This window comes from Pinus tabuliformis, chromosome 8, assembly GCF_031772625.1.
Source record: "Pinus tabuliformis cultivar Carrire ecotype Pingquan chromosome 8, CPIR1, whole genome shotgun sequence".
NCBI classification, from domain to species: domain Eukaryota; kingdom Viridiplantae; phylum Streptophyta; class Pinopsida; order Pinales; family Pinaceae; genus Pinus; species Pinus tabuliformis.
In genome coordinates this window covers 739647342-739675330 of record NC_142294.1, presented here as the reverse complement: position 1 = coordinate 739675330, position 27989 = coordinate 739647342, and the positions used below count along the sequence as shown (strand labels likewise).

Sequence of the window (27989 nt, the reverse complement as noted above, 5' to 3'; positions counted from 1 at the left end):
AGGATACAACCCGACAAATGTGGGAAGCATTGGCCACGCTATACGAAGGATCTTCCGAGCAGCAGAAGATGTACTTGAGCAGAAGATGAGATCCACACAGATGCAGAAGGGGGAACATATTGACCTGTTCCTTACGAAGCTTCAGGATATCCGAGACTCGTTGGCAGTTGTGGGGTCAACACCTCAACCTACCGAGATGGTGAGGTTGACCTTAAATTCAGTCTCAGAAGAATGGCAAATGTTTGTCCAGAGCATCCTAGGCAGAGAGAGATTGCCAGATTAGGAAGGGATGTGGGTCACTCTTCAACAGGAAGAGATGAGGAGAGACTTAGTCAAGTGCAAACTTGATAGTAGCAGCGGCAGCAGTGGGACGAAGCCAAAGGAGGATGAGAATGCATCCATCGCATCTAAGGGGCAACAGGAGCAGCGGAAGAAGAAGAAAGATGTTTCGAAGATCAAGTGCTTCTGGTGTGGCGAACTTGGTCACTACACTACACAGTGTCCTCTCAAGAAGAAGGACAAGGACAAGAAGCATGATCTGAAGCCTGCATCTGCACAGATCAAGGAGGAGTTTGCCATGATAGTCCAGAGGTGGGGTGATATAGAACTATAGTTTGAAAGAATTGCAGTTGGGCAGGATCCTAGAGGAGTCCACCTCTTGGATCAATACCTTGCTACAGGAGCCCAGATCAGAAGTAGCAGGATGAACCAGTGTCAGTTGGTGCAGAGGAGTGTCAAAGAAACAGTTGCAGTGGCTAGGAGCGCCAAAGACTGAGCAGTGCAGAGCTAGAGTTGGCAGTAGTGCAGTTGGCACAGAGCAGAGTCAGCAGCAGTGCAGAGGCTTCAAAGGGTCAGCGCAGAGACTAGCAGCAGTCAGAACTCTAGCAATAGATGCATCATACTGAACACCTGTTCAGTAATTTTGGATGCTTTTTCGTTGTTGGTGCAGTAGCAGCAACAATTGGAGAAGGTTGCAGTGTAGATGCAGTGTTGGCAGTGGCAGCAGCAGCACGGATGCAAAAATTGAGAGGGAGTTGCAGTACAGATGCAATGTTGGCAGTGGCAGTGTCAGCAGAATATAGATGCAACATTTTCACAGTAGTTGGTGGGTAGCGATGTCAGACATCAGCAGCGCAAAGGGAGATGTTACAGAGAAGGGTGATGCTTCAGCGGGTGCATTACTAGAGCACATTCCTCTCTAAGAGAGAGTGTTGATTTCTGGTAGCATCAGATGTGCTCCAAGCCTCAAAATTTGTAGGGAGGCTTGGACACATGTATTCCACAATACCCAGAAATCATTTTGGAAAATTCCACCCGGAATCAGTTTTATAAAATAATTAATTATTTTTAATGGGTGCCTAAGTCTAAACTAAGGGAATTAAAATAATTAAAGGGTATTAATCTAACTGTGGGTGAAACTTCTAGAAGACGAGGATCAAGCCAAAATGATCAGAGCCATTGATTAGAATCTAATCTGGGATGTTGGTTCTCAAAAGAAATATTATAAGAGGAGGCTTGATGGGCGGTTGGAAAATATATTGAGTGAGAGATCAGAGATCGAATTTCTGAAAAGAGCAGCGCAGCAGTTAAGTGATTTCTTGCACTGAGGGGCAGGGATAGTTTCGGTTGGAGGTTTCTCCTTATCTGGGAATACTCAGCAGAGGAGGCAGAGAGAGACCCAGGAGAGGTAACGCAGAGGCTACACTGCATAGGTTGATGCAAAGGTAGCGCAGAGCCTTGAGCAGATCTGTATTTTTGCTGAAGAGGTCAATTTTTGAAGCCGGAAGTCGGGGTGTGAGACCGGGAGTACAGAATCGAAGTCTCAGAGGCAAATCGATCAACAGAAGGGGTGACGTTGTCCCTAGAAGCTGTGACGTTAGGCCTATGCAGTGATTGCGTAGAGGTAGTGCAGAAGCAGCAAGGGACAAGCCACTTTGTGGCTAGATCAGTCAGGATTGCCAGTGATAGTATGAGGTATTTCTCATTAATCTTTTGTCAGTCATATTATTTGTATTGGATAGCCAGCAAGGCATCCAGAGATTGTATTCAGAAACTACTGCATAATAATACAAATCCTCAACTGTTGCACCGATTTTCCCACATTGGGTTTTTCCGGGGACATTTGTCCAAAAATAACTGTGTAGATGTGTATGTTGTTTATTTCTCTCCTATGTTGTATTTAGTTTTCGTAGTTTTTATTGGTATAGGTTGTGTTGATTTGGGGTAGCATCAGATGTGCTCTAGCCGTGAAAATTGGTGGAGAGGCTAAAGCACATGAGATCTCCAAGACCCAGAATTGGTTTGCGCAGATTCTAACTGGTTTGAGAGATATTAAAATAATTAATATTTTTAATGGAGTTCCTAAGTAATGGGTATTAATATAAAACTAGGTTAGAAGGTTCCAAAAGTCATGGATCAAACCAAATCTAATCTTAGCCGTTAGAGATTTAATCTCGGTCGTTAAAGGACCAACAGGAAAAGTATAAGAGGAGGCTTGAGGGTCAGTTGGAGAACATACCAGAGTGATCAGTCATTCGTTTTGCTAGAGCGGGGTTGCTAAGCAAAGTCGAATCAATGATCATCAGCAAGGGGTAGTGAGTACTGGACAAAGAGGCAAAGACAGTGTGTTGATGTCTAGGTCCTAAAGTTGGAAAAGGTGTTGTTGGTTAAAGAGATTTGTTTTTGGATACAAACCTGGATCTTTGGGTTGATGGTTAGCAAGTAAACCTGATGGTACCTAGAGAGGTTGAAAGATTGAATCCATCTTAGTCCCACTTGGATAGATTTACCTGGTCAGGAATCTAGTCCATGGCATTGCGGTGCCTAAAGTTCTTCATGGTTCATATAGTTGAGATCTTCCTTGTACTTGTATATGATGAATACCTCCCTAGTTAAGAGGGAGTGTTGGAAAATGTAACTAGGTTCGGTCTTCATTTGATGTATTTGAGTCATCATGTAATGTACTTGTCAAAAGAATAAAGAAAAGATATTTTTATTGTAACTTATTAAAGCATGGGTTTCATGCTTGGGTCACCATGTTTTAGGTCAAAGTCCCCATTGAGGACTTCTAGGATTTATTCTGAGTCAATAGAGTCATTGTACTTTTAAAGAGACCCTTCTTGGGCTTTTGAATCATGTAAAAAGGTTAAGTATTGAGTCAAATATGAATTATGTTGTCTCCACACCAAGTTGGCCTTAAGATGATCAAGTCAGCCTCAAGGAGGGCTATTCGACCTCACCAAAGGACTATTAATAGAGCATTTCAAATTTCATTTGAAGAACTTTCTCACAAGCTAGTTTGAAGGAAGTGCAAGTTTGGTCTAGGAGGAGAAAGGGAAAATCAAACCTTTGGTGCAACTATCTCTCTCTCTCTCTCTCTCTCTCTCTCTCTCTCGTGCCCTAGTTTGGAAGATTGAAGTTCTCTTGTTGATGCCATAGCCAATTGTCATATGATGTCGTAGCCAATTGCAATGTTGATGTCATAGCCAACTGTTGTGTGATGTTGATATTGTACTAGGCCAAGATTGAAGGTTCAAAGTGAAGATCGAACTCTCTGAGGCAAGGACAAAGTTGTTGGGTCAAAGAAAGTGTTGTCACTGTTGCTACTGTTGCTAGGTCAAGAAGGATCATCTGCAAGTAAGGAAGAAGGTTGACTTGGTCTGGAGAAAAGTTTGTGTCAATGTCAAGAGTCTTGGAATATCTCAGGAAAATTATTGAAGGAAGAATTACTGACTGGGTTTTCCCCTAGAGAGGGGTTTTGCCCTAGCCGTGAGCCTACATCTAGTGTCCATTGTTTTATGTGCTACTTCTTTGGTAATTGCTTGATGAACTAAAAGAAAGAAGATATAAAGAAACGTAATAACAAATGAAGAACATCAATAATAAGAAAAACATTTTTCCTTTTGATTTTCTAACAGGTCAAAATTGCAGGATGAGTTGTAGTATTGAAGCTGCCAGGTCAAAGTTGCAGTATTGAAGCTTGTTGGTGCAGAATCAAGGAAGTACTTGAGGACGAGCTGACTTTGTTCTAGGAGAAGGACTTGGTCTAGGGTTTGGGTCTTTGTATATCATTTGAAGCAGATTCTAAGAAGAGGAGTTTTAGGGTTTTGCCCTGGCTGAGAGCCTAATATCTATGCCCCCTATTATTGTTGTTGTTGTTCTTGATATTGTCTCATGAAAAGATCTAACTAAAGAACTAAAGAAGATAATTAGGATTCAGAAGCAAATATCAAGGTTAAAGGAAAATAAGGTTAATAGTTGTCACTTTCCATTTTCCAACACCGATCAACTTCCTGTACATCGTGGGATCCACCAAATCTGAAAATGAAGTAGAATAACTTAGCTTCTTCAGATTTGTCAACATAGGTGTAGCCATGGACTTGCAGTCCATAATACTGAATCTTCTCAAAATATGAACACTCTACTCCCCTTGTTCGAGAAATATCTCATCAGGTCTCTGCGACACCTCGAATCCTAAGAAATAATGTATCAAGCCAAGATCCTCCATCTCAAACTTTTGAGGCCAACTATGACATTGAAGCAAGTCCTTCTGTGGTAATCCAAGTTGTTCCCATTATCACATAAGAAATTCCTACCGTTGCAACTATCTCTCTCTCTCGTGCCCTAGTTTGGAAGATCGAAATTCTCTTGTTGATGTCGTAGCCAGTTGTCATAGCTAATTGTTGTGTGATGTTGATATTGTATTGGGCCAAGATCGAAGGTTCTGAGTGAAGATTGAAGTCTCTGAGGCAAGGTCGAAATTGTTGGGTCTAAGAAAGTGTTGTCGTTGTTGCTACTGTTGCTAGGTCAAGAAGGATCATCTGCAAGTAAGGAAGAAGGCTAACTTGGTGTGGAGGAAAGTTTGTGTCAAGGTCAAGAATCTTGGAATATCTCTGGAAAACTATTGAAGGAAGAATTACTGACTTGGTTTTCCCCTAGAGAGGGGTTTTGCCGTGGCTATGAACCTACATCTAGTGTCCATTATTTTATGTGCTATTGCTTTGGTAATTGCTTGATGAACTAAAAGAAAGAAGATATGAAGAAACGTAATAACAAATGAAGAACATCACAAGTAATTATCAAGAATAAGAAAATCTTTTTGCCTTTTTGATTTTCTAATAGGTCGAAGTTGCAGGATGAGTTGTAGTATTGAAGCTGCCAAGTCAAAGTTGCAAGATGAGTTGTAGTATTGAAGTTGCCAGGTCAAAGTTGCAGTATTGAAGTTGGTTGGTGCAAAATCAAGGAAGTACTTGAGGAAGAGCTGACTTGGTTCTAGGAGAAGGACTTGGTCTAGGGTTTGGGTCTTTGTATCTCATTTGAAGCAGATTCTAAGAAAAGAGTTTTTAGGTTTTTCCCTGGCTAAGAGCCTAATATCTAGGCCCCCTATTATTGTTGTTATTGTACTTGATATTGTCTCATGAAAAGATCTAACTAAAGAAGATAATTAAGATTCAGAGGAAAATAGCAAGGTTAAAGGAAAATAAGGTTAATAGTTGTCACTTTCCATTTTCCAACACCGATAACTTCATGTACATCATGGGATCCACCAAATCTGAAAATGAAGTAGAATAACTTAGCTTCTTCAGATTTGTCAACATAGGTGTAGCCATGGACTTGCAGTCCATAATACTGAATCTTCTCAAAATATGAACACTCTACTCCCCTTGTTCGAGAAATATCTCATCAGGTCTCTGCTACACCTCCAATCCTAAGAAATAATTTATCAAGCCAAGATCCTCCATCTCAAACTTTTGAGGCCAACTCCTTCTGTGGTAATCCAAGTTGTTCCCTTTATCACGTAAGAAATTCCTACCACTACTACTTCCTTTGTACTGAACCATACTCTATTGTCTAACATGGTCCCCTCATAGAAGGCATACGGCTCCTAAAGACCTCCCGTCTCTGAGCATCTTGTCTAACAATATCAACCCACGACATCCTCTTGGAAGGTTATTCCTTCCATTTTTCTTGATTGTCTACTTCCTCATAACTCGAAGCTCTTATGGTCATCTGCGATGGTTTTGGATATCCTAACAATCTGTTTAATCCTCCCTCTCAAACATCAATCACTTCCTGCTAAGACTATGCTTGAGCCCTTAGGCCATACAAGAACCCAAACATTTGGCTACTAGAGCAAAAATCTCCTCATAGTCCACCCCTTCTTTCGAGGAGAACCCTACTTTTGTGAGCTGCAAGAGCTTGAGTTTCTTCATCCTATGGATTTTGCAAGCTATTCCTAGACAACAATCTGGTCTCCTCTTAGACACAATCAGTCCATAGCTTATCAAACTTGGGCAGTTTTTCTTGTGCACAAATTCCCTGAATAAATGGCTCCCATGAGGAAGGAAATCCATTTAGAGTCACTATAACAAGCTTTGTATCATCAATGGTATCTCCAATGGCTACAAGCTCATCTCTAATCTGGGAGACTCTCATAAGATATGAGACAACAAAATCTGATCTAGTCATCATGACATTACGAAGACGATTTCTCAAGGTTAACTTCCTACTAGTGTTGTTGCTCTCATACAATCCTACTAGAGCATCATATATTTCCTTGGCAGTCTTCAATGCAGCAACATGAGGAATCAAGTGGTCCTTTATGGAATCTACCAAGATTCTCTTCACCTTGGCTTCGTTCTTCTGATACTTGACTTTCTTCTCTCCTCCCCTGGCTCTGGAATAACTTTCTCCACATGATTTTGAAGCTCGTTCTATTCCGATATAAGGAGTATCTTGGTCTTCCAAGATCTGAAGTTGATGCCACCTTCTAACCTGTCTTCAACTCTGAGACTTGGTGTCTTTTTGACAAAAGATTCAAAATCCAATCAAGCTGTTGAATACTATCTCTTAGGATGGCTTTCCATCGCTGCTCTTTCAACAAAGCTTTGATATCATATTAAATTTTTGACAAGATGTATAGTAGAATATGATTTTCTGTCAGATAATTACTTCCTAGTGATTTCCAAGCAGCATTTATGCCACTATTTTCATTGAATAATTACACATCAGAAAATTTCAACAACAAATGCAACATAAATAGTAAAGTTCATATGAAGACATCCATGCACAATAGAGACAACAAATTTTACCTAGGGAAACCCAACCTTGGGAGAAAACCCAACAACCTTTCGTTAGGAGAAATTATTCTTTAGCAATGTTTACAAATACACAAATTGTCTAAAATTTTGTCCTTCCAGTCAAACTTGGTCAAATTCTAGCAAGTGAACAATTGTCAAAATTAATAAAAAACAGTCAAAAGTCAACATTAGTCAAATTGCAGTATGTGGTCAAATTCGGCCCTTTGGTCAACTTTTGTTGTCAAATCCTCACGTGTGACCTCCAAATTTTAGTCAAATAGAACAATCAATGCTTGGTCAAATAGTTTAGTCAAAGATAATCAAAAGCGTCCTCCTTGTCCACACGTGCGGTTGTCCAAGAGAGAGAAACAGACCTCAAAAATCAGATCAAACTTGCTCTTCATTGGTTGAACAAATGAGGCATCACATCATCTATTTGTACCTAAGTTACATTGAAACGGGTATGGGAATGGATACGGGGTTTGAAACAGATATGACAAATTTTCAAAAAAAATGGGTACAATACAGCAAGGACGCGACTTATATATATATGATAAAATAAAATAAAATTTTCATATTATCATTCATCTTTTAGTCTTTAGAATGTAGATTCTATATTTAAAAATACATAATCATCATCATGAGTTCTACATAAACAAATCATCATCATCAATGATTATTATAACATTCAACTTGGCACCTTTGATTAAAATGTCAATACCCACTCACAGTTTAAAGGAATATGAGATTGTTTTCAAAGTCACATCATACTTCATGAAATTATATATTTTTCTAATGAATTTGACAGCACTAACACAGAGGCAACATAGTGAATTTGACTTTGTAAATAGTATGTTGCACAGTATCTTGGTCTAGACACTAAAGGAGTCATGACATAGAAATATTATTCAGTATCAGGGAATATAATGTAAATCTAATCATTGTAAATAACAATATCTACACGTTATAAATTGGACCGTATTCCAGTAGTTGCAACAGGAGATGATCTGAAATTCATAGAAAAAGGTAAGTTGGATTTATTTATTCACAACCTAAGATCATATGACCAAGAATCAAGATGCCACAATTTAAGCAATTAAGTATTGTGAAGTATGATACTAGTAAAGAAATGCTAAGAAATTTAACCTAATGCAAAGAAACGGCTTCCACCAGCCAACTTTGTGCGTAACAACTTTCTTTCTTGATTTCATAGATACCTTATGAGTTTCCATTCCAAATTCCAACTTTCCATCCTTTAGATCTGGGATTGTTGAAAACCTATTGGCAAATACCTCTATCATGCCATGAATCCCTTTTCAAGATAAATGCTCACTTTCAAATGAGTTGTAATCAATGGATATAAGGTCTACAAAGAATTCAATTGGATTTACATGCTCTGGACAAACAAACTTGGAATATATTCTTGCAATAAATTCCCTGGAACATTGGAAACCTGGAAACTTTGGAACGTATCCATATTTTCTGGAAACGTATCCCAATTTTCTGGAAACGAATCAAATTTTCGTGAAGCTACTTTGAAATTTTTCCGATCTCAGGTTGGTCGTTTTCGAAAAAGTGAAACGTGGCGAAAATGTTTCCATGTCGTTTCCAAGTTGTTTCGTACACGATTCTGTATCCAAAACGTTGAACGATGTTTCTGGGAGTTGGGGGCAGTGTTTCCGGTAACTTTAATTTATACTTGTTGAATGGGTGTGACAACCCAAGGGGCACGTCCCTGTTGAAGAAAATGTAACTAGGTTTGGTTTTCATTATGACTTGTAATTATAATATTATGTAAAAGAAGAAACAAATTATTATTATTCCTTGCATCATGGGTTTCATGAGCAAGATGTGTTTACCATAGGTCAAAGACTTCTTCTTGATGTCTTTAGGATTTTATGTCTTAACATAAGTATTATAGAAGTCATGTTGTAAAAGATCTACGCTCCAATAACGAGTGTCACTATCCCCTTGCAAGTCGGCTAAATAAAGACAGTGATCTCCTTGTATGATACATCGGCCTAGCTTAAGGCTCTCATGTCGGCCTAATATACCAACGCTGACCTCTATATATAAGAAGTGACGTTGCATTACACCAAGAAGACTTCGGATCATATCTGAACAAGACAGCGAAGAAGTAGTAACGCAATACACAGTGAACAAAAGTGACACATATCTTAGGAAGTCTCGGTGAAGTTTGTCTCTTATATATATATATATCGGAAAAGCTCTTAGTGAAGCCTGTATATACACCTATCATCTCTTGGTGAAGTCTAGATACACATCGTATAGCTCTCGATGAAGTCTGTCTCTTATATATATATATCGAAAAAGCTCTCGGTGAAGCCTGTATATACACCTATCATCTCTCGGTGGAAGTCTGTCCCATCATCATCAGTATAGCAAAGAATATAAAGCATTGTCTCAATATTGTGTCATGATAGTGAGGTAACTTACTCATAGTAAAGCGAAGAACTGTGGAAGCCAAGGAAGAGAAGCCGAGGACTAGGAAATCTGGAGGAGTACAGTGACCTACAGACAATAGACTGTGGATTGAAAGCTGAATAGTGCAGGGGATAGTGACAACCTCTTGGAGGTAATATTGAGTCAAATTTTGTCAAGGGTCTATGCAGGGGATAGTGACAAGCATCTTGGAGGTAATCTTGAGTCAAATTTTGTCAAGGGTCTTGGTATTCATCAACTAAATATCTATAAGAAGAGATTGAATGGTTTTCCTCTCAAGAGGAGAGGTTTTGCCCTGGCTTGGAGCCAATATCTTGTGTACTTGCATTTTTGTTTATCTTCCAATTTTGATAACAGTTTGATGATTGAAGAACACACTAACATAAAGAAGTTAATTTAAGAAGACAACCCAAACATTTATCAATAGTAAGTGAAGAACCATTCACATATGGATTGCCCTAGATTCTTCAATAGACCCTTCACTTCCCTGGGCCAAGTTGATGTTCCAAAAATAAGTTTCTTTAATTAATTCTTCATAATTCTTCTAGGTTGACTTAGGCATGCAAGAATACCTCATGATGCTACACAAAAAATCAATAGTTTTTCTTGCAACATAAGTTCATAATAATGACAACCTGTGTAAGTTGTGGCACAAGCGAATGGGGTAGACTTGCATTACAAGGCATTGTCGATTATGAGGGAGATTGTCATTGGTCTTCCAAATTTCAATATTGAGCAATAGGGGGTGTATTAAGGGCGCGCACTTGGCATGCTTGCCAAGGCTGCATTCCCAAGCAACGAGTCCAAATCCAAGAAGATTTTGGATTTCATACATTCGGATGTATGTGGGTCGATGTCATTAACATTAGTATAGGGAGGCATGTGTTACATGTCTTTTATCGATGATTTCTCTAGAAAGACATGGATCTACTTCATGTAAGCCAAGGATCAGGCCTTTAGTTAGTATTAGGAATTTAAGACTCTTGTGGAGAACCCAGTGTTACTTGGGAGCGGGAGCGAAAGCGGGGAGGCGAAGCAAAAACAGGTGCGGGAGCGACATTTTCAAAAGCTCCCGGTTTGGGAGCGAATCCTGGAGCCTTTTTTATAATATATATATTTTTTATATTTTTATATTTTTATACATATATGTCAACAAAAACATGTAGAATGATGAATTAGATATAAAAAACATAAAAAAAACATAGATTGAACCATATAACAACAATCATCTAGAAGTTATAATCTTCATCAACCATGTCCACAAGTTAGTAACATAGTAACATACAACATATTGAGTCTCATGATTCATCAATCTTAAAGTTTCAAGCTTTTAAAATTCAATATATAACATTTATCATCATTGATCACCGAAGTTGTACTTGTAAGCTAAGTGTAACCATTACAACAAATAATATCTAACATGAAATGAAATGTTATAAAATGAAATGAAACAACTTTCAACTTTCATGAAGCATCATATTCATAATTCATTACTAATGAGTTATAATTGCCAACTTCAAACTTAAATTGTCATATATTGTTTAAAAAAATAGCATAATAAATATGAAAGAGTCAGTAGTTATAAAAACTACTAGAAACTAGAAAAGACAAGTAAATCTATTATCTATTGCTTATGCTTGGGCCTCTTGCCACCACAAGAAATGTATAATTTTTTAGTCTTGTTGGAAAATCAGGATCTTTGTCATTAATATCACCCTCTAAGCATTAACATAAGATAGAAAAAGCATAGCATGTCAAGTCAAGATTTTGTTTGAGTGATGCGTACATTTTTAGGATGGTCATGATAGAGGAGTTTTATTAGAATATTCCTATTTAGTATTTAATGCTCATTCTTTTAGCTGTTGCTATTTTTATTCTTTTAGCAGTTTCTTAGATGAAACTGATTGTTTCCATATTCTACATAGAAACTTGATGTTTCTATTATTGTAAATATCTCTGTATTATTATTGAGCTTCAGCTTGCTCATGATTAATCAATTCATTCGATATTCTTTTACATGCGTGTTTCGCACTGTTTTATGGTATCAGAGCACAGGGATTTTTTTTCGAAATAATTTTTCATAGTTTGAAAAATTCAGTAGTTCATTTCGAAACTGCTCTCAGGGTCTGTAGATTTCTTGATCAGCTATCCGCTTCGTATTCTAATCTCTTGAGTTCCTTCATTCCTTTCTAAGGTCGAGCCCTCTGTAAGCCAGGTAGCCTTCACTGAGTCTTAGCCTCGGCTTTGCTCGCTGTGATAAAAGCTTACAGTCGTCCATCTCGATACAGAAATGGATTCTTCTCCTGCATGATCATTTTTTTTCTGAGGAATTAAAATTGTGGCGGTGACCGTTTCGTGGGAGCGGGATTTGTTGTTTTTGGCTGGCCAGTTTGCTTGAAATCGTGAATTAAAAGTAGACGGCTTTCCGGCTTAGAATTTTGAAATCGCTTTGAAATCTCGAATCCGGCTATTTCTTCGGCAAAGGTGACTCAGTCTATTTGTTTCTTTTGAACCCCTGTCATCTCATCGTGATACGTCATTCTGCCATTGATGACCGATAATTAATCACTGTATTCAATCTACGTATTTGAGCTTGGGGTTTCTGTGGATTAATACTGGATCCGTGTCCAAACTTGAATGCTAATCGCTGGAGTCTGTAAGTTTTTCAGAGTAATCGCTGGAAATTTGTGATACTCGTCGTTCATCTTCCGTCCTATCAAGGCTTTCTGACGTGGCATGGAAACGTCGAAACTCTTTCTGTCCCGTGAATGACCTTGCATATTTTATCGGGCCGGAAAAATAATTTCTTGGCAGGCTTTGATTCGACACAGCTCCCGCTGGCTCATTGGGAATCAAACTCGAAATTGATTGTAGACGTTCGATTATATTTTCACGAATCTTGTGCAATTTTTTGGCAGAGACGTGAAGCCTTGACGACGTCCAACAGAAATTGAAGCTCCAATATTCTCTGCGGTCCGCTGTATCAATCCGCTCACGTAGGTTAAACTGTATTTAATCTACGTATTTGTTTTACGTATCTGGGAAGTCTGCCGGCAGTTTTTTTTCAATTAGATGATCGCTCAAATCTATTGAATATACAAGTCAGCGTGGTATCAGCGGAAGCGTGGTAGCAGCGGAAGCGTGGTATCAGCGTGGTTTCATATACAAGTCAACGTGGTATCATATACAGAACAGCGTATACAGAACAGCGTGGACAGCTTCAGTCTACGTATTTTTTTCTCTTCACATCAGCTTTAATTTTATAAAGATACATGTGACCTCTTGTCTGGTGTTTTGATCTGGTGTTTTGGTCTGGTGTTTTGATCTGGTACAGATCTGAGTTATTTTGGTTGTGCATTGTTCAAGGCAGAATTTGTTAAGGTTCTGTGGCAGTCTCATACAGTCATCTTGATATTTTCTTGAAATTTATTTGTGGTTCCTTCATTTGAAAAGGCATCACCTGAAAGAGGAATTTTAAAACGTATCTTGTAGCCCTAGCCATACAAGAGTCTCGGCCCTTATTTCTTGTTACTTGATCTCTGAAGTTTAGCATTTGTTTGCTCAAGGCTGCCTGTGGAGAATTTGTTCTGCAGCCTGTGTTAAACCGACAGCTGTATAGTCAATAAAATCACTTCAAACAGCAGTGTAAGACTTGTGAAAGAAGGGTACAGCTACAGCAGTGGAATCTGCTCTATTGCTATTAAAATCACTTCAAACAGCAGTGTAAAACTTGTGAAAGAAGGGTACAGCTACAGCAGTGGAATCTGCTCTATTGCTATTTTTTTAGACTGTGGAGATATATTTTTTTTGTTGGACTTCTGTATTGTCTTTGGGAAAATGGCCACGCTCACCAATCTGATGTTAGAAGGAAATCAAGCCTTTTACTCCTTTATGGCTAAAAGGTCTTCAGATCATGTTCCTTCTTCTGCATGGTACATTGATTCTGGTGCATCACGCCATTTCCCTCACAGGCGTGACTGGTTTATTGACTTCTCACCTTTCAGTGATTCCGTGGCATTTGGCGGAGGTGAAAAGTACACAGTAGCTGGCAGAGGTACAGTTCAAATTCAGTCTGGTGGGCGCACACTCATATTTCTGAATGTATACTATGTTCCTGGTATGGAAATTAATCTGTTGTCTGTCAGCCAGATTATGAGGAATTCTCCTCAGCTTGATGTTGTGTTCAGTGCACACAAGTGCTCTATTATTGACAGGGAGACTAGTCTAACAGTTGCTGTTGGCCTAGAGGACCATGGTCTATATAGGCTACTTGACACCGGTGACTCTCCAGAAGTGGCTCTAGCAGCACGTGTCTCTCCCATCAGTACTCTTTGGCATCAGCGATATGGGAATCTAAATATGCAGTATCTCTCTCAGCTCTCCCGGGAGGGACTTGTGTCAGGATTACCTGATATTCAGACTCAGCAGTTGGGGGTATGCGGCGCCTGTCAAGCGAGAAAGCAACATCGGTCTTCATTCAAGAATGGAGAATCTTGGCGCGCATCTAAGGTACTCCAGTTACTTCATGCTGATATTTGTGGTCCTATGAATACAGCTTCTATCACTGCTTGCAAATATTTTTTACTTATTGTAGATGACTTCAGTAGAAAGATGTGGGTGTATTTTCTAAAAAATAAATCTGATGCACTTAGTACCTTTCAGAAGTTTAAAACCTTAGTTGAAAAAGAGTCTGGCTGTAACATCATGACTCTTAGGACCGACAATGGGGGGGAATTTTGTTCTTCAGCTTTTGCCAATTTCTGTGATATTCATGGCATCAAACATCAGTTAACCGCACCCTACACTCCTCAGCAGAACAGTGTTGTCGAGCGCCGCAACCGCACGGTTGTTGAAATGGCTCGTTCCATGTTACAACACAGGAGTGTTCCAAACAGATTCTGGGCTGAAGCAGTATTTACTGCTGTTTACCTTCTTAACCGATCACCCACTCAGGCTGTTACAGGGAAGACTCCTGAAGAGGTTTGGTCTGGCCGTAAGCCTAAGATCAGTCATCTCAAAGTATTTGGCTCAGTTGCATATGTTTGGATTCCAGCTGCTAAGCGCTCTAAGTTGGATTCCAAAAGCCAGAAACTCATGATGACAGGGTACAGTGATCATCACAAGGCCTATAGGCTGATAGATATAACCACTGGTCGTCTTAGCTTCAGTCGGGATGTAGTCTTTGATGAGGACAGAGGATTCTTTCAGCAGTGTTCTGAGGATCAGCCTCACAGTGTTCTTCTTCCGGTCGGTCCACCTGATGGGAGGGATGATGTAGCATCAGTATTTGATAATACTCTATCTGAGCTTCCTCCAGAAAATAACCCTCCTCTTGCGGCCCCTATTGCTCTTGAATCTTCTCCACCTCCTCCTGATATTGGTTCCTCTACTCCTGATATTGGTTCCTCTACTCTTCGGCCAAAATGGTGGGCTAAAACCATTGGTGATCTCCGGGATGATGAGCTCCTTGAAGGTAGAACTTCTAGACATAAGAACAGACAACAGTCTACAGTCAATTTTGCTCTTATGGCTAACATACACAGTATTTTTGAGCCTCAAACCTATTCAGAGGCTAAGGGTACATCTGAGTGGGAACAGGCTATGGAAGCCGAATTCCAAAGTCTTCAGAAGAATCATACATGGACACTTTCTGATCTTCCTGCAGAGAAAAAACCCACAGGCTGCAAATGGGTGTATAAAGTGAAATACAAAGCTGATGGAACCATAGACAAGTATAAAGCTCGTCTTGTGGCTCGAGGGTTCTCACAGAAGGAAGGCATTGACTATGAGGAGACTTTTGCTCCTACAGCCAAGATGAGTACCATAAGGCTTGTGCTTGCCCTAGCAGCTCAGTTCAATTGGAAAGTTCATCAGATGGATGTAAAGAGTGCTTTCCTAAATGGTGATCTCCAAGAAGAAGTCTACATGACGCAGCCTCCAGGATTCAAGGTTGCTGGTCAAGAACAGAAAGTGTGTCGATTAGCTAAAGCAATCTATGGATTGAAACAAGCTCCTCGGGCTTGGTACATGAAAATTGATCAGTACCTGACAGATCAGGGTTTTCAGCGGAGCCCATCTGATGCAAACCTGTATATCAAGCATACTGGTGATGATATCTTGTTTATCGTTGTCTATGTGGATGACCTTATCATTACTGGCAGCTCTGCACATTTGATCCATGGGATCAAACAAGATCTATGCAGAACTTTTGAGATGACAGACTTGGGACTTCTTCATTACTGTTTGGGGGTTGAAGTTTGGCAGACTGAAAATCAGATCTTTCTCTCTCAGTCCAAGTATGCCAAAAATCTTGTGGAAAGGTTCAGAATGCAGGATTGCAAACCGGCCACGACTCCTATGGAACCAGGGCCCAAACTTTCAGCACAGTCGTCCTCTCCCCTTGTGGATGAAACTTTATTCAGGCAATTAGTGGGCAGTCTCATCTATCTTACTGCTACCAGACCTGACATCAGTTTTGCAGTAAGCTACATTTCTCGCTTTATGTCAGCTCCTAAAGCTGATCATTGGATAGCAGCAAAGCGGGTGCTACGATATGTGCGTGGTACTTCTGATTATGGCCTCTTATATACTCGCAGCTCCAATCCTATTCTCAGTGGCTACACTGACTCTGACTGGGCCGGTTCGGTTGATGACCGTAAATCTACAGCTGGGTATGTGTTTAGTCTAGGATCTGGTGCTGTTACTTGGACTAGTAAGAAGCAACAGGCAGTGGCTCTCTCCTCAACAGAAGCAGAGTATCGGGGAGCAGTTAAGGCATCCTGTGAGGCAGTTTGGCTTCGACGTATGCTTGCAGATATGCATGTTTCCCAGAGAGGGCCTACTTCTTTGTTTTGTGACAATCAGGGAGTGCTCAAACTTGCCAAGAATCCAGTCTTTCATGAACGAACGAAGCATGTGGAGACTCATTGCCACTACATTCGCCAGCTTCTTGAAGAAGGCTCAATTCAGTTGCAATATGTTCCCACAACAGAGCAGCCCGCCGACATTTTCACCAAGCCTCTTGGTCCTGATAAATTTGTAAAATTCAGAGGGTCTATTGGTGTTGTAAATAGATTGAGCATTAAGGGAGGGTATTAGAATATTCCTATTTAGTATTTAATGCTCATTCTTTTAGCTGTTGCTTTTTTTATTCTTTTAGCAGTTTCTTAGATGAAACTGATTGTTTCCATATTCTACATAGAAACTTGATGTTTCTACTATTGTAAATATCTCTGTATTATTATTGAGCTTCAGCTTGCTCATAATTAATTAATTCATTCGATATTCTTTTACATGCGTGTTTCGCACTGTTTTAAGTTTGACAACCAACGTCACTAACATCAAGGTACATAGAGGGATTGGTGCTCTTGATTAAATACGAGTTCCATACCCTAATACATGACAAAATTCAATGGAAACGTTGCAATCCTAAAATCCTGAAAAACTTATAAGTCTGCTGGATTTTGAATGAAATCTAAAATTCTACTTTCTCCATATGAAATCCAATGAGGTCGGGACCACTCTCAAACATCTCGAGTCATTTCATGGTAATGTTAAAAATTTAAGTAAAAGGATGAAAATGAAGATTAAGGAGAATTTAACATTTACCATGAATCACATATCAATTCTAGGGCCATAGACTTGATCATTAAGCTGCCTCACTCAAAACTTATTTGTTTCTTTGAAGAAACATTGCATTTGGAACATCACTGCAAAAAAAAAAATTGCAAAAAAGGCTAAACGCTCCCGAAAAGGCAGGGAGCGTTTTTTTTAAGGGAGCGTGCTCTCGACCCGCTCTTGAGTCGCTCCCACTCGGAGCGCGGATTGGGAGCGGGATTGAGGGGGGGGGCGCTCCCATGCAACACTGGGAAAACCAGACAGAGAAGAAGTTCAAGGTCTTGAGTTCAGACATTGGGGCAGAAAGTAAGGAGTGAAAATGTCTTACAACCCACAAAAAAATGGGATTGTAGAGAGAAATAGTGGGTCAATCTTAGGGGCTACTAAGGCCATGATCCATGATCAAGATTTGCTCATGTTTCTTTGGGCAGAGGCATGCAATATGGCAGTCTACATCCAAAGCAGGAGTCCTCATAGGATCTTGCAGGACAAGACACCAGAGAAATTGTTCACTTGTGTAAGGCCAAAAGAGAAGAGGACAAAGATAGAGCCCTCAAGTGTAAATGGCATGTTTGTTGGATACAACGAGACTTCATAGGCTTACAAGATTTTCGTTCCAGCATATCAAAGGACTGTGGTGAGCTAGGATGTCAAGTTCGAGGACAACCTTGCATTTAGGAAGTCACAAAGTCACATGAGACCCTACCAATGACAAAGGATGAGAAGCAGGAACATCCAAAGGTTGAGTTTGTATCAACAACTTTCAATTTTAAAAGTCAATCTTCAAATAAGTAGGAAAGATCTTCTTGTAATTCTATTAGAAGACCTTGGTGGTTCTTGTAGACAATGAGAGATGCTCAGGAGCATGTGGAGGGTCCTAGGAGTGCAATCAAGGAGGGAAGGCCTCCAAAGAAATTTTTGAACTATATAGCACTAATAAGTAGCATCATCAACCTTGCATTTAGGAAGTCACAAAGTCACATGAGACCCTACCAATGACAAAGGATGAGAAGCAGTAACATCCAAAGGTTGAGTCTGTATCAACAACTTTCAATTTTAAAAGTCAATCTTCAAATAAGTAGGAGAGATCTCCTTGTAATTCTATTAGAAGACCTTGGTGGTTCTTGTAGACAATGAGAGATGCTCAGGAGCATGTGGAGGGTCCTAGAAGTGCAATCAAGGAGGGAAGGCCTCCAAAGAAATTTTTTGAACTGTATGGCACTAATAAGTAGCATCATCAAAGAAGCAGCAAACTAGCAAGTTTGGAGGAATGCCATGGTGGAGGATGATGTGTGGGACATTGTATCATCGGAGGGAAAACCAGTCCTTGGTGGCTCTTCAAAAAGTTCTTTTTCTGCTAACGAGTGTTGATGTTTGTAATGTCGAACAAGAATTTCCACACAAGTCTAGTGTCGGATGTGTGGAAATGATCCAAAAAGGTCCTTTCTATTTTGTAACTCACTTTAATTAAAGTTAATTATTAATTATTAGTGAGTTTCTTAATGTCTAATAAAATGTGAAGTATTTACATCAGTGATTTAGATGTAATCTCCACCATCGTTGGGATTTAATCTCAACCATCAATCTTATTGAGGGATAAGGGCTCTGGAGACTTGGTCATCAACTCAATGTCAACCCTCTGTTGACCTCGCACGTGTGACTGGTTTTACCTTATAAATAGTCCCTTCTTCCTTTGCTTGTGAGGTTGTCTTCAACACTGGAGTGGGAGACCTTTGTTGACCGAATAGCTAGCCCAAACCATAAAGAATATACCCCTGTTGATTTGGCTGCAGACTATCCTTAGTTTCTTCACACATGTGGCTGCAGAAACCCTAGAAAGCAGCCCCTTAACTTCGTTGTTCTTCCTTCTTGTAACATTGTCCTTGTAGACCCTCTTTCTTGTCTTTTCTTCATCCTTTTTGGCTTCCTCTTCTATGTGGATTTCATAGTGATTGTTGAGTGTCCAAATGAGGAGTAGGTAACCCCTCCTATCTCAAGCTGACATGACTGTCCATTAGGCCGACTTGAGTGTCTTCGAGGCCGACTTGACAGTTGCATTATATTTCACATTTATTCATCGTTTTTGTTGCTTGTAGACTTCATTGGTGCTAGGAGAGGATTTGACCATTATTGGAGTTATTTCCTTGACCTTGTATGATGACTGACATGATGTAACTGCCCTCAAAGTGTCTTTTCATAATTACATTTTGATTTTGACTCTTTAGAAGCACTTCAAAATGTGTTTAACCTATTTTCAATGAGCAAGAAACTCATTGACAAATAATACAAAAATAATTTCTCTTTTCTTGAATAAGTACAAATATCAAAATTACATTTATGAAGACCGAACCTAGTTACATTTTCTCCAACACTCCCTCTTAACTAGGGAGGTATTCATACAACATTACAAGGTGTTTGGCAATTTTCAATCTTGAAGAATTCACATAAGAGAAACCAGATTAGCAATCCATCTGTTATAGCATCATATTCATCAGCATTGTCATAGTGCAAGGCCTTGACTAACAGCTCCATCTCTTTACGAGACCATGAGCCACAATGCTGGCGAGACCAATGATTTATAGACACCTTCATCATTGTCTCTCAAGGTAGATACCCACCCTGGTGTTCTCGAGTATAACCTTCTAGGACTATTCTTATCTTGGGTTCCCAAACCTCAAAGAATATCGGTCCTCTTGCCTACTCTTGTCTCGGATGCCCTACATATCCTCAAAGAGTATCGGATGCCAGATGATTACCTAATCCTCCCATTGTTTCTTCCCAAGTGAAGACAAGAATGTTGTGTCTATCTTGTGTCTACATTTCCATTCATGGCCTTCATCTAGACTTACGGCTATTAGTCCTGCATGACCCATGACATGGAAAACACAATAGTCACTCCTTTGTAGTTAGGGGTGATTCAAAACTCCCTCTTGATTAGGGACTTGTCAGAGCTCCCTCTTAATTGGGGACTCTTTCCTTCATCAGCAACTTCTTCTTTATGGGTCCTTCAGCGGCATGATCTCCTTCCTTTCTCGATCTCATGAAGTCTTAGATCGAACTTCTTCTCGATAGGGCACCATCCATCCATCACTTTCCTTCTTGGTTAGTCATGTCATTGCTTCGTGGGAAGTGACTATCAGGTTCTTCTAGTCATCTTGGCTGCTCCTTTGTCATCTTGTCCATGCTTCGAAATGCTCTCCTCGTGGATGTTTCATCATACTTGCTAGGTTATATGCTTTGACCTAGTAGCCCATCATGACTTCATCCTGATATTGCTTCAACATTGTTTTTCCTTCTGTTGGATGGCTCCCTCATCACGACATCTTCATAGAGTAGGATCAGTTATCTGCACCTTTTATATCTCCAAGGCCTTCATAGGTGTCAAGGGTCCTTTCTTCCTTCATCAGAGTTATCCTGCCTTATTTCGGGAGATATCTTTCAAGGCATTTTGTCAGATAGTGATTCTCGGTGATCATGGTGTTCTTCACATGTTTGATCTCTTTCTTCATTTGCTTCTTCTCAAATAGATCGATCAACCACCTAATGCTTCTTGTGGAAGCATTCCTTCATCCCTTGCTTTCTAGACTTGTCAGCATTTCTTCTTGCTTCTTAGTCAGCAATCTTATGCTCCTTATGTGAGCATGTTCTTTTGTTGACCCTCATTGCATCGTGGTACATGCCTTCGAGCATGTTCTTGGTGAAAGAGATCCTTTCATGCTTGATCATGTTATAGAACTATACCCATGACTCAATAATATAACAATGATGACATGACTTAAACTTTGATGCATACATACCTCATCTTGATCCTTTTGATCATTCTTTGGTGTAGCCCTTCTTGCTTCATCTTAGCTTACCTGCATATCATCCCTTTTCTTGAATCCCATGAGTCGGATTCCCAATGAGACATTTGTTTTGATTCACGAACCTTCTCTTAAAGATTCCATCATAGGATCTTAAAGATCCTCGCCTTGCAAATGTTTCCTACCTTTGATGATTTAGGTCTTCTAAGATTCTTGTCATGATCAAGTTTTCTTCCATCATATATGAGGTCCTATTCTAGGTATGCTCCTTCTACATGAATATGTTTGAGCTATATTTGCCATGCTCCTATATTCTAGGAGATATTTCTACTTATGCATTTTTGTTCTTCTCATAAATGTTACATCTACATGAGTGTCTAGAACTCCATGTACATCATGCTGCTAGATTCTAGAGGGTAATTCTAGCCATGCAATTTAATCTATTCCTACATGCTCCTATTCTACTCAAAACTTTGAAAGAAGTCTAGAAGGAAGGAGATTGACCTAGTCATAGTAGAGATTCAGAGGATCTTTCTTCTTTTGCTTCTTTCCTTCTTCTTCCACCTCTTCAGTTATATGAGCTTCTTCTCTCTTTCTCTTGTTGTTGTTGTCCTTCTTAAGCTTGGGACAATTCCTTTTGTAGTGTCCATATTCTTGGCATCCAAAACATTGGATCTTGGACATGTCTTTGTTGTTTGTTCTTCGTGGACCAAACTTGCCAAATTTACCCTTTCTTTTGGCCATGGTAGCAAATTCTTGCTCCTTTGATCCCACATCTTCTTTCGCCTTAAGTCTAGTCTCCTTTGTTCTGCATAGAGACCACATATCACTGAGAGTGGTTGCTTCCTTCTTGGCATAAATGCTTGATGTGAAGTTTCCCCACTCCTCAGGTAGAGCATTGAGTACAATAGTTGTCATCTCTCTGTCAGACATGACTTCCCCAAGCTCTTGAAGTTGATCTCTCATCTCAAAGATTTTCATGAAGTAGGGAGCTATTCCTTCCTTTGTTATCTTCATCTTGTATAATTCATTCCTCAGAGATAATACTTCTCCGGTGGTGGATACTGCGAATAGCTCTACTAGCTTATCATAAATTTCTTTTGATGTCTCAAACTTGGAGACATAGGGAATGAGAGAGTCCTTGATTGATTCTATCAGAATCCTTTGAGCTCTTGTCTCATACTTATGTACTTGGCTAAGGCTTGAGTCTATTCCTTAGCAGGGACAATGATGTTCCCCTTGACATATTCTAGGAGCTCATTCTCCTTGAGAAGTAGATCAGTCCTCTTCTTCCATGCAAGAAAGTTATTGGTGCCTACCAGTTTATTGATTTCCTTGCAAAAAGAACATTGATGTATATTGAGAAGGGGACATGTACCTGATAGATTTTGAGATTTGATGGATTTCCTTCCTCCTTGAAAGCTTGATGGCTTGTCTTCCTTGGATCTTGATGTCCTTCAAGTTGTCTTCTCCAAGTGGACTTGCTTGGTGATGAGGTGTGCTTGAGGACTTGTAGCTTGATGTAGATCTGCTTCTTCTTTTATATAAGGCTCTCCTTCTAGCTTTGTAGCCCTCCTTGATGAATGATGGATTGTAGACCCTTCTTTTCCTTGAAGTGGTTGAGACTCCTAGGCTTGATGCTTCAACTTTGTAGATACTTGAGTGTTCTAACTTCTTGACTAGCCCTTTCCTTGATGTGTCACCTACCCTCTAATACCATGTTATAGAATCTAGGGCAAAGTAGTGTTGTGATGATTCTCTAAGACTTGATAACTATTTGTGAAGTCTTTTTACTTTTTCTTGGTTAGCTGTGTGTGCTTCATCAAACTGCTACCAAAATAAAATAACAAGAACATAAAATTTGGCTCTCTGCTAGGGACAAACCCTTTCCACTCTTGAGAGGGAAACCCTTTGTCAGATTTCTCTTATTGAAGCTTCTTATTTGAACAACTGCCAAACCCTAGACCCTTGACTAGGATGTCTTCCAAGCATGAGTCAAATCCTTCCTCTTTCTTCACCGTCACTTCCAGCACATCTTCCGGCACTTCTTCCGGTACTTTGTCTTTCAAGTTGGGAAACCCTAGAATATTAGGGCTCTTCTACTTCGCTATAAGGAGGACCTTCTTGCTGATCTTGGAGACCTTGTAGACCTTTTTCTATATCCAAATGATGCCCCTCAATATGCTTCCTTTAAACTGCTGTCAATCTGCAACAACCCACCTCTGAAATCTTCGCACGTGTGGACAGCAAAATTCTAAAACAGTCCTTCTTCTATTCATTGTCTTATCCTTCTTTCATTGCTGATGAGAGAGGCCTTGTAGGCCTAATTTGCACCCAAAAAACGTGAGATATAAGGACCTGCACCTTACTGCTGTTGTAGCTGCAGTCAACCCTCTATTGACCTCGCACGTGTGACTGGTTTTACCTTAGAAACAGTCCCTTCTTCCTTCACTTGTGAGGCTGTCTTCAACGCTGGAGTGGGAGACCTTTGTTGACCGAATAGCTAGCCCAAACCATAAAGAATATACCCCTGTTGATCTGGCCGCAGACTGTCCTTAGTTTCTTCGCACGTGTGGCTGCAGAAACCCTAGAAAGCAACCCCTTAACTTCACTGTTCTTCCTTCTTGTAACACTCTCCTTGTGACCCTCCTTTTTGTCTTTTCTTCGTCCTTTTTGGCTTCCTCTTCTATGCGGATTTCAGAGTGATTGTTGTGTGTCCAAATGAGGAGTGGAGGAGTGGACAGCGTCTATAAATAGAGGTCTGTCCCTCCTCTCTCAAGCCAACATGACTGTCCATTAGGCCGACTTGACAGTTGCATTATATTTCACATTTATTCATCGTTTTTGCTGCTTGTAGACTTCGTTGGTGCTAGGAGAGGATTTGACCATGCTTGGAGTTATTTCCTTGACCTTGTATGATGACTTACATGATGTAACATGCCCTCAAAGGGTCTTTTCATAATTACATTTTGACTTTGACTCTTTATAAGCACTTCAAAATGTGTTTAACCTATTTTCAATGAGCAAGAAACTCGTTGACAAATGATACAAAAATAATTTCTCTTTTCTTGACTAAGTACAAATATCAAAATTACATTCATGAAGACCGAACCTAGTTACATTTTCTCCAACAGAATTTTCACTCATTGTGCAAGTCCAAAGAAGAAAAGAGGAAACAGTATGACCAGAAAAGGGAGATTTCAGATTAACCTAGCTCTCAGAAATTGAAGGGGCCATACACGGCAGGTGCAGAGGAAACTTCAAGAGGCCATACAACCTAGCAAAAGAGAAGGGCATCTGTACAAAATTCTCTGACAGTTTTTAACAGCAGCAGGATGGTTTTTACAGCAGGTTTTGGCAGGGCTATACAGGCTGCATGGTGCACCAAAACAGTGAGCATTTGTTGTATTATTTCTTGTTTTCTTTGTGGGCTATTCTCCCAGTTTGCAAGCCTTTGTAAGCCTGGAGTAATTTTAATGAAAAGCTGATATTTGAAGGGCAGAAATTTCTGTGTATTTTGGAAACTGGTTTCCTGTATAGCTTCCGCTGATTTATTATTTCCAGTTAAATTTCCAGCTAGTGAATTTGATTCTATGATCTGAAAAGTTCAATGTAAATTAATTTTTCAGTAAAATAAGGAATTAATTTACCTAGGTTGCTGGAATAGAGATTTTAACCAGTGTGGAAAAAGTCAAAGTCAGGATTAAATCGGCAAGGGTCCAGAAATTGAAAAAGTCGTTGAAGTTGGGAGGTTTTTGAAAATGTCGGCAAAATTAAAAAATACAAAAATATTCATTTAAAAAAAAAAATCGTTAAAGAAACTACCTCACTCGCGATCTTTTGGAAAAACTCCTGATTTTATCCAGACTTCTTCGATAAAATCCCGATTTTTTCAAAAACAAATTAAAAAGTCATTAAAGAAAGTACCTCGCGATTTTTTGGAAAAACTACTGATTTTATCCTGACTTTTTCAATAAAATCCGATTTTTTCGTTTTCCAAAAAGTCACCAAAAAATCAGCTAATAAAATCGGCTAGCTCAAAAAATCGGACTTTCCCGATTTTATTGCGACTTTTTCCACACTGAACTTTTAACAAGATTCCCTGCTTGAAATTAATTTGGTGTCCTTCACACTAACATCGGTTTTGGAAACACCAAATTTGGACAACACCCTATCATTCATGTATCTTCCCTTTCAAAATATTATACAAGTTATAAGCTTAGCTATATTTTTTAACCTAGCTACAACTAATATTTGATCATTCTATCTATCTTAGGTAATCATGTGAAAAAATCCATGGAAAATGCTTCACTAGTCTCCTTCCCATTGACTGGCTATCAAGACATTTGTGCAATATTTTATCTTGACCTATCCATATTTAGGATAACCATATCTTTGTACCAGTGCATGCTTCATCCATCTCGAAATCGGGAGCATCATTATCTTGCTAGAAAGATATATTGTCCACTAGTACTGCCCATGCTGTTCCCAGGCCTCTTTCGCCACTTTTGACCATTGAATCTTTATACACCTTGTAAGGCTCAGCTTCTACTTCAGAATTCCTCGATCTGCTACTATATTACCTAAACTAATTAGTTCTGTGGTGGAGACCATTTATATTATTAAGCAACTTCATGCAATTATATATCCTTATGCCCCTTGCAGGGGGCTGCCAACCCTATTAATGGTATTCAGTAGAGGGATGTCTCCTTTATTTGATGAAGTACCTCTCATTTTCACAAAAGCCTTTATTAATTATTCCAGAATCTAAACGCAACATTAAATGAGTCTATGTCAACTGATTTCTTATTGTGCATGAGATTCTAGGCCAAGATGTCCAAGCCTATTATGTAAAAAATTAGTTAGTATTTAATTTTAGGTTTATTATTTAATTTTAGGTTAAATTAGACGAAAGGGAACGATCATAAGATCATGCCCTTTCTCCAAAAGGTGTCCATGGCGATATATAAGCCAGGAAACCCCAATGTAAACAATCATCTTCTGTCAATTAATCATTAATATATATATATATATATATATATATATATATATATATATATATATATTTTTGCATATCGAGAAGTTTTTCACTTCATTGGTATCAGAGCGGTTCGCTCCCAGGACGTTGTTGCTATTGCACCTGTTCGTCGTTGCTCGACAGTGAATACACAGCCGCCCACATTCGTCGTCCGACTGTATCATTGCCGCAATCTCTCCGCCGTTTTTTTTCTTCCACGCGCTGTTCGAACCAAAACCACCACATGCTGCAAACCCTCAACTCTATTGCTTGCCTTCGACGTCCACCTTCGATTTCCGTTGTCCCTTCCACGCGCTGTTCGTGCTTCTGCCGTTCCTTGTCAACCCTGTCCAATGCATTCCACCGTCCCTCTCTGCATTACACCGTGTCCCTGCAATCCGTCCGCTATCTGATTGCTATCCGCTAACCCTAACACCATTTGCGTGTTTTCAGTGGTTTTTCTGTCTGCTATTAACGTCCCTCATCCACCCATATTTTTTTTTTGAACGGTTAGACAAACGTGACGGTTCAGTCAGACGTAACTGTCCGTACGATATATATGATATATATAATATATAATATAATTATATATATATGTTATATATAATATATACTATAATTTAATTATAAGTTATATAATATATAACTTTAATTTAGTTATATATATATATATATATATATATAGATATATAAAGTTAATTTAATTAATTAAATTTATTTTAATTAATTAAAAAAAAAACTTATGTCATATAATTAAATTAATTAATTTAATTTAATTATTTAAAAAAAAAATTACGCTGGCAGATAAATACACGCCCCCACAAACTCGCTCAATGTCGACAATGACAATGGCGGATTTCCAAAAAAAATTGGTTGACGCGGAGCATAAGATAAATAACAATAATGATGAGGTCAATAAAAGATTAGATGATTTCCAGATCAAGCTTGAGGGGCACGCTGACGATATCAAAAGTCTTCAGGATACGACAAATCGAATAGAAATAAAGATGGAAAATCACCGTGTCCAAACAGAAGTAGATCTCAAAGAGACCTTAACATTGCTGAAACTTCTGTGTAAAAAGTTGAATTATACACCCGCACAACTACTACAAGAAATGAAGAAAATCAAGAACACAACTCATCAAATTCAACGAAGTCAACAAACTCTCATGAAAATGCTGAATCCCCAAAAAAATCAGTGACACCCCACCAAGAAATGAGTAACGCGACTCTTACAAACAAGCAACTCTGGGATACCTTTACCAATCAACACCCCTTTTTCGCTCAACCATTAGCGACATACTAGCGAAGGGCAAAAGTTGAGATGCCTAAATTCGATGGAAACGAAAAAAACAATGTTGCATGGATAAATAAAGCAGAAGAATACTTTGAGATATATGACATCAATGATGATGACGAAAAGCTCAGGCACGCATCCATGAAAATGGAAGGGGAAGCATATAATTGGTATATGTGGTGGAAAAAGACAACACACGTCATTAGTTGGAGAAAATTTAAGGATGCATTCTTTAAAAGATTCCAAGGTGTAAAGGAAGAAGAATTCTTTTCAAAACTCATCAAATTACACCAAAAAGGAAGTGTGGACAAATACACTAAAGAATGGAAGACCTTAGTAACACAAGTACCTGGGTTATTAGAATCTCGTCTAATTCAATCATACGTCTCGGGACTCAAAACCCATTTACAAGTAGAATTTGAGATGCATGACATTACATCAATAGAAGTGGCAAGACAAAAAGAAAAAACAGTCGAAAAGAAATGCGAACAAATATTTTGGTCAAAATCGGAAAAAACATATTCAAGACTAAAAATACCCCAGTATGTGGACTCAAATAATACAATATATGTTCCACCACATCATCGTGAAAATGAAAAATCTAATGTGGAAACACAAAGGATAAAAGAGGGTAAATGTAAACGTTGTGGTGAGAAGTGGGACCCCAAACATAGATGTGCTAAAGGAAAAGAACCAAAGAACCTATATAATTG

The 27989-nt window shown here is 39.2% G+C and overlaps 1 protein-coding gene across 2 annotated transcripts in view; it reads left to right on the top strand.

Annotated features, from left to right (window-relative positions):
• Nucleotides 1–27989, top strand: part of LOC149237701 (uncharacterized) — a 492469-nt gene that overhangs the window by 447473 nt on the left and 17007 nt on the right. Inside the window, exon 35 of one of the 2 annotated variants that reach the window (XM_089372755.1) lies at nt 24097–24186. The exons of the other annotated variant lie outside the window; for it this stretch is intronic. Coding sequence (XP_089228881.1) covers nt 24097–24171 — 75 coding nt within the window. The 3' untranslated portion in view covers nt 24172–24186. Of the gene's footprint in view, nt 1–24096; nt 24187–27989 lie in introns of those variants that run through there. 2 annotated transcript variants of the gene reach the window in all.